Source organism: Xenopus tropicalis, chromosome 9 (genome assembly GCF_000004195.4).
Source record: "Xenopus tropicalis strain Nigerian chromosome 9, UCB_Xtro_10.0, whole genome shotgun sequence".
In the NCBI taxonomy this organism is placed as follows: domain Eukaryota; kingdom Metazoa; phylum Chordata; class Amphibia; order Anura; family Pipidae; genus Xenopus; species Xenopus tropicalis.
The window spans coordinates 2275660-2293478 of record NC_030685.2 but is presented as its reverse complement, the minus strand read 5'-3'; the positions used below and the strand labels follow the sequence as shown (position 1 = coordinate 2293478).

The window sequence follows — 17819 nt, the reverse complement described above, 5'->3', positions numbered from 1 at the left end:
CGGGAACCGTTAAGACACGCCCATCCCCAGTTTGAAAACCGAACCGGGCCAATAGCAGCTCTGTGGGGAGCTCCAATAAAGGTGCAGTTTTTAAAGTTAATTATCATTTTTATACCAGAATAAAACCAACGCCATATGTTATTTATTATTGCCTACTTGAATGGGGGGATTTGCCATTTAGTTTATAATTTTATTTTTTGTAGTTATTTCATTTTTTGTTTATCTGGTTGCTAGGGTCGAAATTACCTTGGCAACTAGGGAGTGGTTTGAATGAGAGACTGGAATATGTATAGGAGAAGATCAGAATAGTATATCAATAAAACTGGAGCCTCACAGAGCAACAGTTTTCTGGCTGCCGGGGTCGCTGACCCCCATTCAGAAGCTGCATGGAGACCAGTTGCATACCCCCCAACTGTCCTGCTTTTCGCGGGACAGTCCCGGTTTTTACAGCGCGTCCCGCTGTCCCGGATTGTTCAATGAATGTCGCGCATTACGGAAATGCAGAACATTCATTAAACTATCCAGGCCAGTGGGATGCGCTGGCTACAGCCGAACCGCTCCGACTCCGGCTCCGTCTCTTCTTGCGGCTCCTGCTTCTTATTCGGCTCCTCGTACGGCGGCAACAGGTCCTTTTATAAGGTTGCGCCCGTGCGCACGTGTGACGTCATACTACGCACGGGCGAGGAGCCGAATAAGGAGCAGGAGCCACAAGAAGTCTATGGGGGGCACTATGCATGGGGGGAATTTTCTATTGGAGGTACTCTCTATGGGGGAAATTGGGGGGCTACTGTGTATGGGGGCACTGTGTATGGGGGACACTGTGTATGGGGGGCTCTGTGTATGGGGGGCACTATATGGGGGGACACTGTGTAAGGAGGGCTACTGTGTATGGGGGGTACTGTGTATGGGGGACACTGTATATGGGGGACACTGTATGGGGGGCACTGTGTAAGGAGGGCTACTGTGTATGGGTGGCACTGTGTAAGGAGGGCTACTGTGTATGGGTGGCACTGTGTATGGGGGTACTGTGTATGGGGGACACTGTATGGGGGGGCACTATGTAAGGAGGGCTACTGTGTATGGGGGGTACTGTGTATGGGGGGCACTGTATATGGGGGGCACTGTGTAAGGAGGGCTACTGTGTATTGGTGGCACTGTGTATGGGGGACACTGTATGGGGGGCACTGTGTAAGGAGGGCTACTGTGTATGGGGGGCACTGTGTATGGGGGACACTGTATGGGGGACACTGTGTAAGGAGGGCTACTGTGTATGGGGGGCACTGTGTAAGGAGGGCTACTGTGTATGGGGGGCACTGTGTATGGGGGACACTGTATGGGGGACACTGTGTAAGGAGGGCTACTGTGTATGGGGGGCACTGTGTATGGGGGCACTGTGTATGGGGGTACTATGTATGGGGGTACTGTGTATGGGGGCACTGTGTATGGGGGGTATTGTGTATGGGGGCATTGTGTATGGAGGGTACTTTCTATGGGGGCACTGTGTATGGGGGCTACTGTCTGTGGGGCAATTGAGGGCATGGTCTATGGCAGGGATCCCCAACCTTTCTTACTCGGGAGCCACAGTCAAATGTAAAAAGACTTGGAGAGCAACACAAGCACCATAAAAGTTCATGGAGGAGCCAAATAAGGGCTGTGATTGGCTATTAGGGGCCTCTTTGCACCCTATCAGCTTACAGGGGCTTTATTTGGTAGGAAATCTTGTTTTTGTTCAACCAAAACTTGCCCCCAAGTCAGGAATTCAAAAATAACTACCTGGTTTGGGGGCACTGAGAGCAACATCCAAGGGGTTGGGGAGCAACATGTTGCCCCTGAGCCACTGGTTGGGGATCACTGGTCTATGGGGTCAATTGGGGGCACTGTCTATGGGGGGTACTGTTTATGGGGGCAAATGGGGCACTGTCTATGGGGGTGCTGTCTATTGGGCCATCGGGGGCACTATTTTAAAAATGAATTTTAAAAATGGGGTGTTGCGATTGGGGCGTGGCCACAAAGTGGGCGTGGTCAAGCAATTTTGCAAATTTTGCCAAAAAATGTTGGGAGGTATGCAGTTGCTTAGAATTTGCCATTCTATAACGTACTAAAGGTTAATGTAAATGCGACCCCCCCCTACTAACAGTGAGAGAAGTCAGACGATAAGATGAGTGAAAAGATCTTTTTAATAGAAGAGAATCAAATGCGAAAATGCAGTAACTTCGATATGAAAACTCGTTATTATGGGCCCGGGCCCTGCCCATCAGATCTGGGTGCAGAAATCCAGGCCAGTTCCGTCCATTCTCCGTTTATATTCCCAGTCAAACAATTCATTCTGGGCCACCAGGAAGTGGTTCTTCCAGTCCCCGACAATCCCTGCCGGGCAGAATAGAGAGTTAGGGCTGAATGTTGGGCACAGCAGGGGGCAAATACGCTTCCTGGCCCAATTGTATATATAAAGGAGGCCTGTGCATCCTAAAGCTTTCACCTGTTGTTAAACTGCAGCTCCATTGGGGAGGTGGGTGCCATTGGGTGCTGGAAATTGTACTTCAACAGCAGGGGATGTAGGTTTGGCAGCCATTACTGTCTCCATCTTGCCCTACTGTCTCCATCTTGCCCTACTGTCACCATCTTGCCCTACTGTCTCCATCTTGCCCTACTGTCACCATCTTGCCCTACTGTCACCATCTTGTCCTACTGTCTCCATCTTGCCCTACTGTTTCCATCTTGTCCTACTGTCACCATATTGCCCTACTGTCTCCATCTTGCCCTACTGTCACCATCTTGCCCTACTGTCTCCATCTTGTCCTACTGTCACCATCTTGCCCTACTGTCTCCATCTTGCCCTACTGTCTCCAACTTGCCCTACTGTCTCCATCTTGCCCTACTGTCACCATCTTGCCCTACTGTCCCCATCTTGCCCTACTGTCTCCATCTTGTCCTACTGTTTCCATCTTGCCCTACTGTCACCATCTTGCCCTACTGTCTCCATCTTGCCCTACTGTCACCATCTTGCCCTACTGTCTCCATCTTGCCCTACTGTCTCCATCTTGCCCTACTGTCTCCATCTTGCCCTACTGTCACCATCTTGCCCTACTGTCTCCATCTTGCCCTACTGTCTCCATCTTGCCCTACTGTCACCATCTTGCCCTACTGTCTCCATCTTGCCCTACTGTCTCCATCTTGCCCTTCTCTCACCATCTTGCCCTACTGTCACCATCTTGCCCTACTGTCACCATCTTGCCCTACTGTCACCATCTTGCCCTACTGTCTCCATCTTGCCCTACTGTCACCATCTTGCCCTACTGTCACCATCTTGCCCTACTGCACAAGCTGATCTCCTCTCTACAGATTCCTTGGAGCAGATGTTTTTTTAGATTTCTTAGCATTTGAGTCAATATTCAAAATAATCTTTTGGTAGAAGAGTAACTTGATCAAATGCTAAAGTGTTAAATCCATCAGCGTCACCATTTCTGTACCTTTCCGCATGAAAGGGGAGACAGATTGGTCCATCACAGTGGTGGGCATGGTGGTGTAATTAGCCATTGGGTTCTCCTTCATGGCCTGGAAGGTTGTGTGCTGGCAGATCTTCTCCAGAACCTCTTCAGGGAGATCCTTATCCAGGAAACTCTCGACCCTCTGAATCTCAAGCCTCAGATCCTGCGCGGTAAGAGAGAATCTCAGGAAGAATCGCATATACAGCAGCAGCACCGTACCCTTAAATACAAGGCCCCCAAATGCTTCATGACCCCCTTCCCACATCGTTTAATGATGATGATGGCTCCAAGCTATTCGGCAAGGTGCATAATGGCTAAGGGTGGGTGAATAAAGGAAAAGCCACTTATCTAAATAAATATCTACAAAGTTGAAGAAAAACAAGGTTTCTCACCTTCTTCATGTCCTCATAAAATACATACAGGACTCGATGCTTGTCTTTTGCCTTCCACCAGCCGTTTACATGGTCAAACCAACTGCCCCAAGGAACTGCAAGAAGAACATGTGCTGTTACAGCCCCTGGGGGCAATGATTCTCTAGGGGGTAAAGCCTGAAGGACAAGGTCAATTTGAAGGTTTGAGTTCATTTGCTTCCCTGGATATGTTGGAGACTCTAGGAGGGACCATATGTTTTATTTATCTTTACATATCAATGGGGACCTGATGACCTCTGCTCTATGGCCATTGTAGCATCTCATACATTTCACACAGACATCGCCACCTAGTGTCACGCGTGTATAAGTCCTCCCTGCCCACTTACGTGTCCCAGACAGGAATGCCATAAAGTAATCGTCCCAGGTCCCCGGGTCGGGGAGGCCTTTGGTCATCCTCTGGAAGTGAAAGTATGAGACCAGCGTGTCCTTCGCATTCCGTGCAACGTATATCACCTACGTGGGGTTTAAAATGAAAGTTTTAATAGGGACAGCATCAGGACCGGGCAACGGTTGCCATGGAGAGGCGTTCTGTGCATCAGTCTTGCCTTCCCACCATTACCTTACAGTTCTGCTTCCAAAATGATGGAGGGATCAGCTGTATGGGAAGGTGAGTTTTAAGGACCCGGGGGGGTTCCATCTCTTCGGCTAACTGCAGACCTAAAATAAATGCATGTACATAGTGAGCATTCACTTTATGTCTCCCAGTGTGATTGGCCAGGGTTCATGGGAGTCAGAGTTCTGCCCTAGTGAGTTTATAGGGGCAGTTGGATAAATGGAATTGGCTGGGCTTCACTGGTTGCATGGCGGTTCCATTACAATGAAGTGGTTGCAGGGCACCCGGCTGGATGAGCCCCACACCGAGGTTCTCAGGGAGTTGTGTGTGACAGCTAGAGGACTGCCCCGGTGCTATTTGCCACCCTGTAGGGCAGTTAGGACTGGAGCCTGTTGTGCCCAGACTGGATTTAGTGCATCTGTAGAAGCATCGGCACAACTGCAACTACAGAAGTATAAGCCAGTCCTTCCAGTCCTGGTATTATCTGATTGGAGAATACTGACCTGATGGCACCGGTTTGGGGGGCACTGCTTCGAGGAAGGGGTGTCTGTCATAAGTGGGGGCTCTGAGGCACTTGTTTGTGTCCCCTTCCTGGTAAATCATATCCACCACCTCCTGCATCCATGTGATTCCTGGGGAACGAGCGGAGAGAAGAGCTATCAGAGATGCCCAGGCCGCTGCGCTCTAGCTTTCGTTCAACTACAACTCCCAGCACCCCCTAGCAGTCTTATATATTATATACTGCCCCTTATAGGAATATGTCTGGTACCTGCTTTGGGGTATGAAGCCAACAAAACATCCTCAGGGTGAGCGCGAAAATTCCAGATGTCATTCCAGGCGTCGCATATGTTCTGATCCAGCGGAACCCCCAGAACCTGCCCCATCTGGGGTCGCTGCATCACAAACGACTGGAAAAGCGCTGAATTCTTCTCAAAGGCCATGAGTGGGGGGCAACGGGGAGCCGAGAGACGGGAAAGTGGGGAGCACAAGGCTGAGAGCAGGTGGAAGTGGGGGGTTTACATGATATGGAACTGTCCTGCAGGGAGACGCCAACACAAAGTCACACAAGGGCAACAGAAGGAACAAACTGCATTGGTTTCTATGGAGAGAAGGGAAATAAACAGAAAGCTTTCAGCCTAATCCTCACAGCAAGGGGCATTGGCACTGCCATTGGCATTTCCTCAGCCTCTGGGAGCCCCGAGCCCCCATCTTTATTGGCCCCCCATGCCTTTTACAAACATGAGAGGACTCTTTGGGCTGTGGCACACAGGGCAGTTTGACCCAGGGACAGAACTACAGAGAAAGCAGACCCTGTGGCCCCATTGCAAGGGGCCCAAAAGTGTAGAGAGCCATGTAAGGCCCTAAATAATTTCATTATATCTCGGTAGAATGGGTCAGCTTACCAGTGTTTGGGTTAATCCTAAATTTAGGGGGACCTAAAATAGTTTTGCTGCGGTGCCCATTAACTTTTTGTTAAGCCACTGTGCGCTGGGCCAAATTGGGCTGGCATCTGGCCTCCAGTGCAACTGGCCATCTGGCCTCCACTCCAATACATTATATAGCTTTAAGAAGGGGCTGAGTGGCTTCTTAGCAAGTGAGGGAATACAGGGGTATGGGAGATAGCTCTCAGTACCAGTTGCCCCAGTGACTGGTCCAATTGCCATCTTGGAGTCAGGAAGGAATTTTTTCCCCTCTGGGGCAAATTAGAGAGGCTTCAGATGGGTTTTTTTGCCTTCCTCTGGATCAACTAGCAGTTAGGCAGGTTATATATAGGCATTATGGTTGGACGTGATGGACGTATGTCTTTTTTCAACCTAACTTACTATGTTACTATGAATCCATTGGACATGGACCTATATAGACCCATTGGTAGGGGAACACTGGCTGATATTTCTCGGTAAGGACTTTGCGTTGGTTCCCAGTGACTATGCCCCAACCCATTGTGACTACTAACAGAATAGAACTGAAAGTGACTTACCTCCAGGCAATATTTCCAGGCAGCTTTGGGTTAGAAGGATACAAATCTTTTCCAGCCTTTTCGCTGTCTCTTGGCCCGACTGACAGTCAGCAACAGAAAAAAGGGCTTCTGTAGAGGCAAAGTCCTGCTGCTCAAATCTGCCAAGGGGCCGAGCTGTGAAATACTCCAAATCCGACCCAGTAAAGATGCTAAACAAACCCTTTCAGGACTTTTCCAAGTGGGTCAGGAGGCCTCATCCAAACGCCTTCCTTCCTCACTCTATGACTCTCCCACAGCGATAAACAATTAATGGCTACCTGGCACCCAAGAGCGCCCAGCTGTCCAAAAACTATTGGAAGAGGGTAGAGGCACAGAGACAAAGTTTATTTACATTTTGGGTTAAAGATTAATTCAGAAGGCAAATTACAGCAGAACATGTTCCACTAGAGATGGTTTCCAGATATCTGGGTCAGGAGCCAAGGAACGTCTAGCTTCACTCCCCTTAAGGCGCCCTGACACTACGGAGATAAGAAGGTAGGTTGGGTTATTTGAGCCGTCGATTGAACCCGATGGATGTTTGTTGATTATGAGAAGTCACAGATTAGGCCCAGCATTATGTATGGGTAGATGCCTACAAGCCCACCCTCGGAGACCTCATTAGAACAGAATTTGGGAAGAGGCTGAGTTTGAATTTCTACAACATTCAGCTTGGAACAAGGTGGCAAACAGAGGAGAACCTTCCTGTTACTTCCAGCTGTATCTCTCTGTTCCGCTATTGGGTCCCCCCAGTGCAGATTAATGGGAGATATAATTAGGGATTGTTAGCCTGTGCCCTTGGCCGTATCCACCCATAGCCCTGCTATGAAACATCTTTAATTATCACTGAAGAGCGTGTAACATTAAGCAAAGATCCAGTGGGAAACCTGAGCTTTCTCACTGAGTGTTTGGATTCCAAGATGGCGGCCACAATGGAGGAGAAGCGGGAGAGAAGGAACGTTTGACGAGGGGCATTAGAAGTGGATTTATGGACCGAAGGAGAGAGGACGAGGCAAGAAGCAGAATGGAGGCAGGGGGGCCACAACATAGAACCTGTATGTATATCTTTATTTATTTAAATTATTTATTGCTAATTTGGGTCCCAAATCCACAAACTAAAGGGGTGCTCGGGTCGCCTTACCCCATCACAGCCCATTCCCCAGTATTTATTAGTATAATGGGAGCAGTCAGACCTTGCCTGCTCAGAATTAAGAGATGCCCCGTGTCCCTCTCCTTCCTGGGCAGATGTGTCCCAGGCTCTTGCCCATTGCCTTATGACCACCGGGAGCGTCACCTTGCAGATACAGGTATTCGTGCTACACTCGAGACCCCTAGGCCACACCCACAGGCACTTCACCTTGCACATACAGGTATTCGTGCTACACTCGAGACCCCTAGGCCACACCCACAGGCGCTTCACCTTGCACATACAGGTATTCGTGCTACACTCGAGACCCCTAGGCCACACCCACAGGCGCTTCACCTTGCAGATACAGGTATTCGTGCTACACTCGAGACCCCTAGGCCACACCCACAGGAGATCCCCATGTAATCAGTGGTGGGATTGGCTGCACCAGTGATGATTTTGTTTGAGGCCTAAACTGCTATAGTTGGGTAAGGCTTGGGTGGCAGCACTTGGTAAAGGAATTCTAGGGCCCAGAGGCTAGAAAGTCGCATAGCTGTGCCCAGCAGGCCGGACCCCAGAACAACCACCAGAATAACATACCTTAGTCCCTGCATTCAGTCGGACCTGGTTTCTGACTTATAAGTTGAAATCTCCTGCTCCTTCCAGGGTCGAAGTGGAAGAGAAGAGCCTTCTGGGCAGCCTGGCAGAGACAAAGCTTTCTGGGGATGCACGGAATGGGAAGCAGGGGCAGGGGGTTGTTTTCTGTGCTCATTCCTGACTGCCTGACTCACTAAATACACACAGAAAATGCACTTGTGAAAGTGCTTCACAAACAGAAACTTTATGTACCCAATCACAGCCCGAGGCGGAAACTTGAGGTTTAACCATTGGAAATGTCCTATAAAAATGATTGATGTGACAAATGAGATATACATCAACGTTGGAACCTGCCATTTCCCACAAATATGAAATTATCAGAACAGGCCGCTCTATTGGTCGGGTAAGAACCCATCACTGACCTATGAAGAAGATGATGAAAGGGTTCGACCCACTCACATCTGAGAAATGGATTTGCATTCAGTAGAACATTCTTACCCTTCACTTAGTGCCAAGATATTTTATTATTGTATTTACACCAGTCCCTGCCCCAGTGGAGCTTACAGTCTACAGTCACATTCATGATGGTTTTATAAGGAGCCAATTATCTGTAGAGTGGGAGAAAAACCATGGGGACACGAGGAGAACATAAAAAACTCTTTGATTTCTATCTCAGGCACAATAGGCAGATCTATACTTTGGCCCAACAGGTTCCTTATGGCCTGTACAGAGGCACAAAGGTGCCACCAGGAAAGGGAGTCGTAGGAGAATCTCTTATTGGGCTCCATGTGCCTCTGGCTCCTCTGTACAATCTTGTGGGCACAGGTTGTCCCCTGTGTGAAGATGAGGAAGGGAATTCCCACCGGCTCCTTAGGCCCCATTCTCTATCAGAGTTCAGTGCGGAAGTTCAGCCCACTGCCCTCCATCTTCTTCTTGTATTCCTCATCAAAGATAATGTTCTGTGCCACCGTGAAATGGTTTCTCCAATCCCCCACGGTCCCTGGAACAAAGCAACGTGAACATCAACCTACTGCCCTTCAGCTGCTCCTCATCTCATATGCACAAAGCCTGGGAGGTGCCCATGGAAGGAAGAGAAGGTCAGGAGATCAAAGCAGGGATAATGCCCCACCAGGGGGTACAACTGACTAAACATGAAGGGAAGGAGGAAAGAAGAAGGGATGGAAGTTTAAAGCTGGAATCAAGGTGATGAGAACTGGGCCCTCAGTCCATTCCTACAGGGTTGGAACGTAGAGTGAAATCGAATTAAAAAGCATTGCCCCACTCAGTAACCCTTAGTAGTTAGTTGGCTTGGAAGAGTCTGGGGCAGCTCAAACCATGAACATAAATGTCTCATTGCTGGAATAGGTCAAATAGCCATGGAGGCACAGGGCAGCTCATGTTGGCTCCATACAAGTTGAGATGTTTTTGTACTGCTGCCATGTGTGGGGTGTCCAACCTAGTGCAGGATATGCAGAGGTGTAGGGACATCTCTGGACAGGTATTTCTTACTAACAATGTCATCTGACTGAGAGAATGTGATGGACATTAACGTTGTCCAGATAGAGATTGAGGGATACAGAAGCTTATAAACATGACCCAGAAGCTGCTCAGAGGAAGCTCCATTCTCTACAAAGTATACCCATACCTTTTCTCATGAATGGAGATATGGTTTGGTCCATGACAGCACTGGGAAGTGCTGTGTAATTTGCCATAGGGTTCTCCTTCATTGCCTGGAAGGAAGTGTGATACTTGATGTTCTCCAGAACCTCCTCAGATAAGTCCTTCCCGAGGAACTTTGTGACTTTGCGAATCTCACGCATTGGGTCCTACAATAAATGAGAAGCACAAAGGTTCTATCTGGGGTGGGACAATGACATTTCCCTATTATCCTGCAGAGGAACCTTCTCACCTCGATCATGTCCTCATAGAAGATAAAGAGAATCTGGTGTTTGTCCATAGCTTTCCCCCAGCCAATCACATGGTCAAACCAACTGCCCCATGGCACTGCAAGAAGGAAGAACTGGGGTTAGAAACCAAAGAAACCACTTATGAATAATTCTGTTTCTATTACAGATTCCTAACTTTGTTATCAGCAGCTTGAAGGTTCCCTATTGGCTGAGAGCTCACCATCTCCAGACAGGAATGTCGAGAAGTAATTCTCCCAGGTTCCGGGGGGCGGCAGACCCTTATTCATCTTTTGAAAGTAATAATAAGAAACCATACAGTCCTTGGCATTTCTGGCAACATAGACAGCCTGAAGGGGGAAAGGAATCCATATTCATACAGGTACAGTCACTGGCACAGAGTATATAATGGGCACAGGGCATGGGCATTATCTGCAGGAATGGGAGGGGTTATAGGGAGGGGTATATGTAGCAATGGGAGGAGTTATAGGGAGGGTTAGATGGAGCAATGGGAGGAGTTATTGGGAGAGGTATATGGAGCAATAGGAGGAGTTATAGGGAGGGGTATATGGGGCAATGGGAGGAGTTATAGGGAGGGGTATATGGAGCAATGGGAGGGGTTATAGGGAGGGGTATATGGAGCAATGGGAGGGGTTATAGGAAGGGGTATATGTTACAATAGGAGGAGTTATAGGGAGGGGTATATGGAGTAATAGGAGGAGTTATAGGGAGGGGTATATGGAGCAATGGGAGGAGTTATAGGGAGGGGTATATGGAGCAATGGGAGGAGTTATAGGGAGGGGTATATGGAGCAATGGGAGGGGCTATATGGAGGGGTATATGGGGCAATGGGAGGAGTTATAGGGAGGGGTATATGGAGCAATGGGAGGAGTTATTGGGAGAGGTATATGGAGCAATAGGAGGAGTTATAGGGAGGGGTATATGGGACAATGGGAGGAGTTATAGGGAGGGGTATATGTAGCAATAGGAGGAGTTATAGGGAGGGGTATATGGGGCAATGGGAGGAGTTATAGGAGGGTTATATGGAGCAATGGGAGGGGTTATAGGGAGGGGTATATGGAGCAATGGGAGGGGTTATAGGGAGGGGTATATGGGGCAATGGGAGGAGTTATAGGAGGGTTATATGGAGCAATGGGAGGGGTTATAGGGAGGGGTATATGGAGCAATGGGAGGGGTTATAGGGAGGGTTATATGGAGCAATGGGAGGAGTTATAGGGAGGGGTATATGGGGCAATGAGAGGAGTTATAGGGAGGGGTATATGGAGCAATGGGAGGGGTTATAGGGAGGGGTATATGGGGCAATGAGAGGAGTTATAGGGAGGGGTATATGGAGCAATGGGAGGAGTTATAGGGAGGGGTATATGGAGCAATGGGAGGAGTTATAGGGAGGGGTATATGGGGCAATGAGAGGAGTTATAGGGAGGGGTATATGGAACAATAGGAGGAGAATAACTGACCTTGACATTCTTCTCCCAAAAGGAGGGGGGCAGCAGGTTAATAGGTAAGTGAGTTTTTAGGACACGGGGGGATTTCATGGTTTGTGCCAACTCCACACCTAGAATGGAACAGTAGCAGTTATAGCCCTGATGGAAGGAATGGGAATATCACACATTTAAATAAATAAACATGACTGGGAAAGAGAGGGGAGGTTATGGGATAGGGACATTAGATTGTCAGCTCACTGGGGCAGGGGCGGGCCAAGCCGACCGAGAGCCCTAGGCAACCTGGACGGCCAACTCCGCCCACCTCCCTGCCCCCCCGAACGGTGCATGCGCGCCAAAGCACAGGAGGTGGTGCAGGGGGGGGCGGGGCGATTAGGTCGGTCATTGCCTCTGCCTCTAATGACAAGCGGCAGAGGCAATGACAAAGTAGCACTAGGGGTAGGAAGGAGAGGCCCCTCAATCATTGTGCCCTAGGCAGCTGCCTCTTCTGCCTACCTGCCCCAAGATAGTAAGCTCACTGGGGTAGGGACTGATGGGAATCTGATAGGGCCCTTAGAGTGTAAGCTCACTGGGGCAGGGACTGTTGGGAATGTGATAGGGCCCTTAGATTGTAAGCTCACTGGGGCAGGGGCTGATGGGAATGTGATAGGGACCTTAGATTGTAAGCTCACTGGGGCAGGGGCTGATGGGAATGGGATAGGGACCTTAGATTGTAAGCTCACTGGGGCAGGGACTGATGGGAATGTGATAGGGACCTTAGATTGTAAGCTCACTGGGGCAGGGGCTGATGGGAATGGGATAGGGACCTTAGATTGTAAGCTCACTGGGGCAGGGGCTGATGGGAATGGGATAGGGACCTTAGATTGTAAGCTCACTAGGGCAGGGACTGATGGGAATGGGATAGGGACCTTAGATTGTAAGCTCACTAGGGCAGGGACTGATGGGAATGGGATAGGGACCTTAGATTGTAAGCTCACTAGGGCAGGGACTGATGGGAATGGGATAGGGACCTTAGATTGTAAGCTCACTAGGGCAGGGACTGATGGGAATGGGATAGGGACCTTAGATTGTAAGCTCACTGGGGCAGGGACTGATGGGAATGTGATAGGGACCTTAGATTGTAAGCTCACTGGGGCAGGGGCTGATGGGAATGTGATAGGGACCTTAGATTGTAAGCTCACTGGGGCAGGGGCTGATGGGAATGGGATAGGGACCTTAGATTGTAAGCTCACTGGGGCAGGGACTGATGGGAATGGGATAGGGACCTTAGATTGTAAGCTCACTGGGGCAGGGACTGATGGGAATGTGATAGGGACCTTAGATTGTAAGCTCACTGGGGCAGGGGCTGATGGGAATGGGATAGGGACCTTAGAGTGTAAGCTCACTGGGGCAGGGGCTGATGGGAATGGGATAGGGACTTTAGATTGTAAGCTCACTGGGGCAGGGACTGATGGGAATGTGATAGGGACCTTAGATTGTAAGCTCACTGGGGCAGGGGCTGATGGGAATGGGATAGGGACTTTAGATTTTAAGCTCACTGGGGCAGGGACTGATGGGAATGGGATAGGGACCTTAGATTGTAAGCTCACTGGGGCAGGGGCTGATGGGAATGGGATAGGGACTTTAGATTTTAAGCTCACTGGGGCAGGGACTGATGGGAATGGGATAGGGACCCCTATAAGTCCTCCCACTGCTCCATATACCCCTCCCTATAACTCCTCCTATTGCTCGATATACCCCTCCCTATAACTCCTTATATTGCTCCATATACCCCTCCCTATAACTCCTCCCATTGCTCCTTATACCCCTCCCTATAACTCCTCCCATTGCTCCATATACCCCTCCCTATAACTCCTCCTATTGCTCGATATATCCCTCCCTATAACTCCTCCCATTGCTTCATATATCCCTCCCTATAACTCCTCCCATTGCTTCATATACCCCTCCCTATAACTCCTCCCATTACTCCATATACCCCTCCCTATAACTCCTCCCATTGCTCCATATACTCCTCCCTATAGCTCCTCCCACTGTGCAATGTAATTCTTGATTAATAGGTTGGGACCCAAGTCCCTCTGACCCTATATGGGTTCAGTCTGGGTTATTAGTGAGAGGCCCTGCAGTGCCAGTGTGGGGGTACAGGACCCCAGGAGCGCTGTGGGTGGAGTCTATTACCTGACGGCATGGGCTTTGGCGGTACCAGGTCTATGAATGGCACTTTGATGAAACACGGGGCCCTCCTGCCCTTCTGCGCGTCTCCCTCCTGTAATATCAGATCCACGATCTCCTGCATCCACGTTGTCCCTACGCACAGACACACACACCTGTACAGGTTAAAGGGGAACTAAACCCAACCGTAAAGCTGCCCCACAGCGCCCCCTAGTGCTCTATAGAAGTTGATGTAAAACCTACAAACAGATGGAGGAAAGGAGGCCCTCTCTGACTAACTAAACCCCTTGTACAATCAGCCCAACCCCTGGGAGGGAACAAAAGGATTATGGGGGAGATAAGGGGGGTTCTGGGCAGAAGAACAATGGAGTCCCTATGTAAGGGTGAAACCGCAGCGAGATTGTCAGTTCTGCTCCATTAGACAAAGGGAAGGAAGGAATCGTGGGAAAGTGCTTTGTGCTATAAAGCCTGTTGCCGGGCAGACAATGCAGGGATTAGTAGTTCCGCTATATCCTTTCCCCTGCGCTGCCCAACCCGTTGTTCTGCCGATAAATCCGATCTCAGTATTTCCCCCCCATTGTGTTATTTATTGTGGGAATGTTCTCACCTGGGCTGGACCGGTGCCGGAATGGGTTCTGATTCCCCTGGGAACTAAATACAGAGTGACACAGCAGCACCCACAGGGTGACAGGGAGTTGCACTATGTACAGAGTGACACAGCAGCACCCACAGGGTGACAGGGAGTTGCACTATGTACAGAGTGACACAGCAGCACCCACAGGGTGACAGGGAGTTGCACTATGTACAGAGTGACACAGCAGCACCCACAGGGTGACAGGGGGTTGCACTATGTACAGAGTGACACAGCAGCACCCACAGGGTGACAGGGAGATGCACTATGTACAGAGTGACACAGCAGCACCCACAGGGTGACAGGGAGTTGCACTATGTACAGAGTGACACAGCAGCACCCACAGGGTGACAGGGAGATGCACTATGTACAGAGTGACACAGCAGCACCCACAGGGTGACAGGGGGTTGCACTATGTACAGAGTGACACAGCAGCACCCACAGGGTGACAGGGAGATGCACTATGTACAGAGTGACACAGCAGCACCCACAGGGTGACAGGGAGTTGCACTATGTACAGAGTGACACAGCAGCACCCACAGGGTGACAGGGAGTTGCACTATGTACAGAGTGACACAGCAGCACCCACAGGGTGACAGGGGGTTGCACTATGTACAGAGTGACACAGCAGCACCCACAGGGTGACAGGGAGTTGCACTATGTACAGAGTGACACAGCAGCACCCACAGGGTGACAGGGGGTTGCACTATGTACAGAGTGACACAGCAGCACCCACAGGGTGACAGGGAGATGCACTATGTACAGAGTGACACAGCAGCACCCACAGGGTGACAGGGAGATGCACTATGTACAGAGTGACACAGCAGCACCCACAGGGTGACAGGGAGTTGCACTATGTACAGAGTGACACAGCAGCACCCACAGGGTGACAGGGGGTTGCACTATGTACAGAGTGACACAGCAGCACCCACAGGGTGACAGGGAGATGCACTATGTACAGAGTGACACAGCAGCACCCACAGGGTGACAGGGAGATGCACTATGTACAGAGTGACACAGCAGCACCCACAGGGTGACAGGGAGATGCACTATGTACAGAGTGACACAGCAGCACCCACAGGGTGACAGGGGGTTGCACTATGTACAGAGTGACACAGCAGCACCCACAGGGTGACAGGGAGATGCACTATGTACAGAGTGACACAGCAGCACCCACAGGGTGACAGGGAGTTGCACTATGTACAGAGTGACACAGCAGCACCCACAGGGTGACAGGGAGTTGCACTATGTACAGAGTGACACAGCAGCACCCACAGGGTGACAGGGGGTTGCACTATGTACAGAGTGACACAGCAGCACCCACAGGGTGACAGGGAGTTGCACTATGTACAGAGTGACACAGCAGCACCCACAGGGTGACAGGGGGTTGCACTATGTACAGAGTGACACAGCAGCACCCACAGGGTGACAGGGAGTTGCACTATGTACAGAGTGACACAGCAGCACCCACAGGGTGACAGGGAGTTGCACTATGTACAGAGTGACACAGCAGCACCCACAGGGTGACAGGGGGTTGCACTATGTACAGAGTGACACAGCAGCACCCACAGGGTGACAGGGGGTTGCACTATGTACAGAGTGACACAGCAGCACCCACAGGGTGACAGGGAGTTGCACTATGTACAGAGTGACACAGCAGCACCCACAGGGTGACAGGGGGTTGCACTATGTACAGAGTGACACAGCAGCACCCACAGGGTGACAGGGAGTTGCACTATGTACAGAGTGACACAGCAGCACCCACAGGGTGACAGGGGGTTGCACTATGTACAGAGTGACACAGCAGCACCCACAGGGTGACAGGGAGTTGCACTATGTACAGAGTGACACAGCAGCACCCACAGGGTGACAGGGGGTTGCACTATGTACAGAGTGACACAGCAGCACCCACAGGGTGACAGGGAGTTGCACTATGTACAGAGTGACACAGCAGCACCCACAGGGTGACAGGGAGTTGCACTATGTACAGAGTGACACAGCAGCACCCACAGGGTGACAGGGGGTTGCACTATGTACAGAGTGACACAGCAGCACCCACAGGGTGACAGGGGGTTGCACTATGTACAGAGTGACACAGCAGCACCCACAGGGTGACAGGGAGTTGCACTATGTACAGAGTGACACAGCAGCACCCACAGGGTGACAGGGAGTTGCACTATATACAGAGTGACACAGCAGCACCCACAGGGTGACAGGGAGATGCACTATGTACAGAGTGACACAGCAGCACCCACAGGGTGACAGGGAGTTGCACTATGTACAGAGTGACACAGCAGCACCCACAGGGTGACAGGGAGTTGCACTATGTACAGAGTGACACAGCAGCACCCACAGGGTGACAGGGAGTTGCACTATGTACAGAGTGACACAGCAGCACCCACAGGGTGACAGGAAGTTGCACTATGTACAGAGTGACACAGCAGCACCCACAGGGTGACAGGGGGTTGCACTATGTACAGAGTGACACAGCAGCACCCACAGGGTGACAGGGAGTTGCACTATGTACAGAGTGACACAGCAGCACCCACAGGGTGACAGGGGGTTGCACTATGTACAGAGTGACACAGCAGCACCCACAGGGTGACAGGGAGTTGCACTATGTACAGAGTGACACAGCAGCACCCACAGGGTGACAGGGAGTTGCACTATGTACAGAGTGACACAGCAGCACCCACAGGGTGACAGGGGGTTGCACTATGTACAGAGTGACACAGCAGCATCCACAGGGTGACAGGGAGTTGCACTATGTACAGAGTGACACAGCAGCACCCACAGGGTGACAGGGGGTTGCACTATGTACAGAGTGACACAGCAGCACCCACAGGGTGACAGGGAGTTGCACTATGTACAGAGTGACACAGCAGCACCCACAGGGTGACAGGGGGTTGCACTATGTACAGAGTGACACAGCAGCACCCACAGGGTGACAGGGAGTTGCACTATGTACAGAGTGACACAGCAGCACCCACAGGGTGACAGGGAGTTGCACTATGTACAGAGTGACACAGCAGCACCCACAGGGTGACAGGGGGTTGCACTATGTACAGAGTGACACAGCAGCACCCACAGGGTGACAGGGAGTTGCACTATGTACAGAGTGACACAGCAGCACCCACAGGGTGACAGGGAGTTGCACTATGTACAGAGTGACACAGCAGCACCCACAGGGTGACAGGGGGTTGCACTATGTACAGAGTGACACAGCAGCACCCACAGGGTGACAGGGAGTTGCACTATGTACAGAGTGACACAGCAGCACCCACAGGGTGACAGGGAGTTGCACTATGTACAGAGTGACACAGCAGCACCCACAGGGTGACAGGGGGTTGCACTATGTACAGAGTGACACAGCAGCACCCACAGGGTGACAGGGGGTTGCACTATGTACAGAGTGACACAGCAGCACCCACAGGGTGATAGGGGGTTGCACTATGTACAGAGTG

The 17819-nt window shown here is 50.7% G+C and overlaps 2 protein-coding genes across 8 annotated transcripts in view; both read right to left on the bottom strand.

The window, feature by feature from the left end:
* Positions 1-2159: 2159 nt before the first annotated feature.
* On the bottom strand, positions 2160-8396 carry sult1c2 (sulfotransferase family 1C member 2). Of its 5 annotated transcripts, none has more exons than XM_031892593.1 (9): positions 8192-8396; positions 6451-6947; positions 5242-5571; positions 4976-5104; positions 4479-4576; positions 4246-4372; positions 3881-3975; positions 3471-3651; positions 2160-2367 (listed from the first exon to the last, which is right to left on the bottom strand). In XM_031892593.1, the coding sequence occupies exons 3-9, from the start codon at positions 5411-5413 to the stop codon at positions 2255-2257; spliced, it is 915 nt and encodes a 304-aa protein (XP_031748453.1). In that variant the 5' UTR covers positions 5414-5571; positions 6451-6947; positions 8192-8396; the 3' UTR covers positions 2160-2254.
* A 297-nt stretch (positions 8397-8693) lies between these two features.
* LOC100497516 (sulfotransferase 1C1) overlaps positions 8694-17819 on the bottom strand; it is a 60031-nt gene continuing 50905 nt past the window's right edge. For all 3 annotated transcript variants that reach the window (XM_031892972.1, XM_031892973.1, XM_031892971.1), the window contains exons 3-8: positions 13731-13859; positions 11571-11668; positions 10316-10442; positions 10098-10192; positions 9834-10014; positions 8694-9188 (exon numbers count right to left, since the gene is read on the bottom strand). In XM_031892972.1, the coding sequence (XP_031748832.1) occupies positions 9076-9188; positions 9834-10014; positions 10098-10192; positions 10316-10442; positions 11571-11668; positions 13731-13859 (743 nt within the window). In that variant the 3' untranslated portion in view covers positions 8694-9075. The remainder of the gene's footprint in view (positions 9189-9833; positions 10015-10097; positions 10193-10315; positions 10443-11570; positions 11669-13730; positions 13860-17819) is intronic.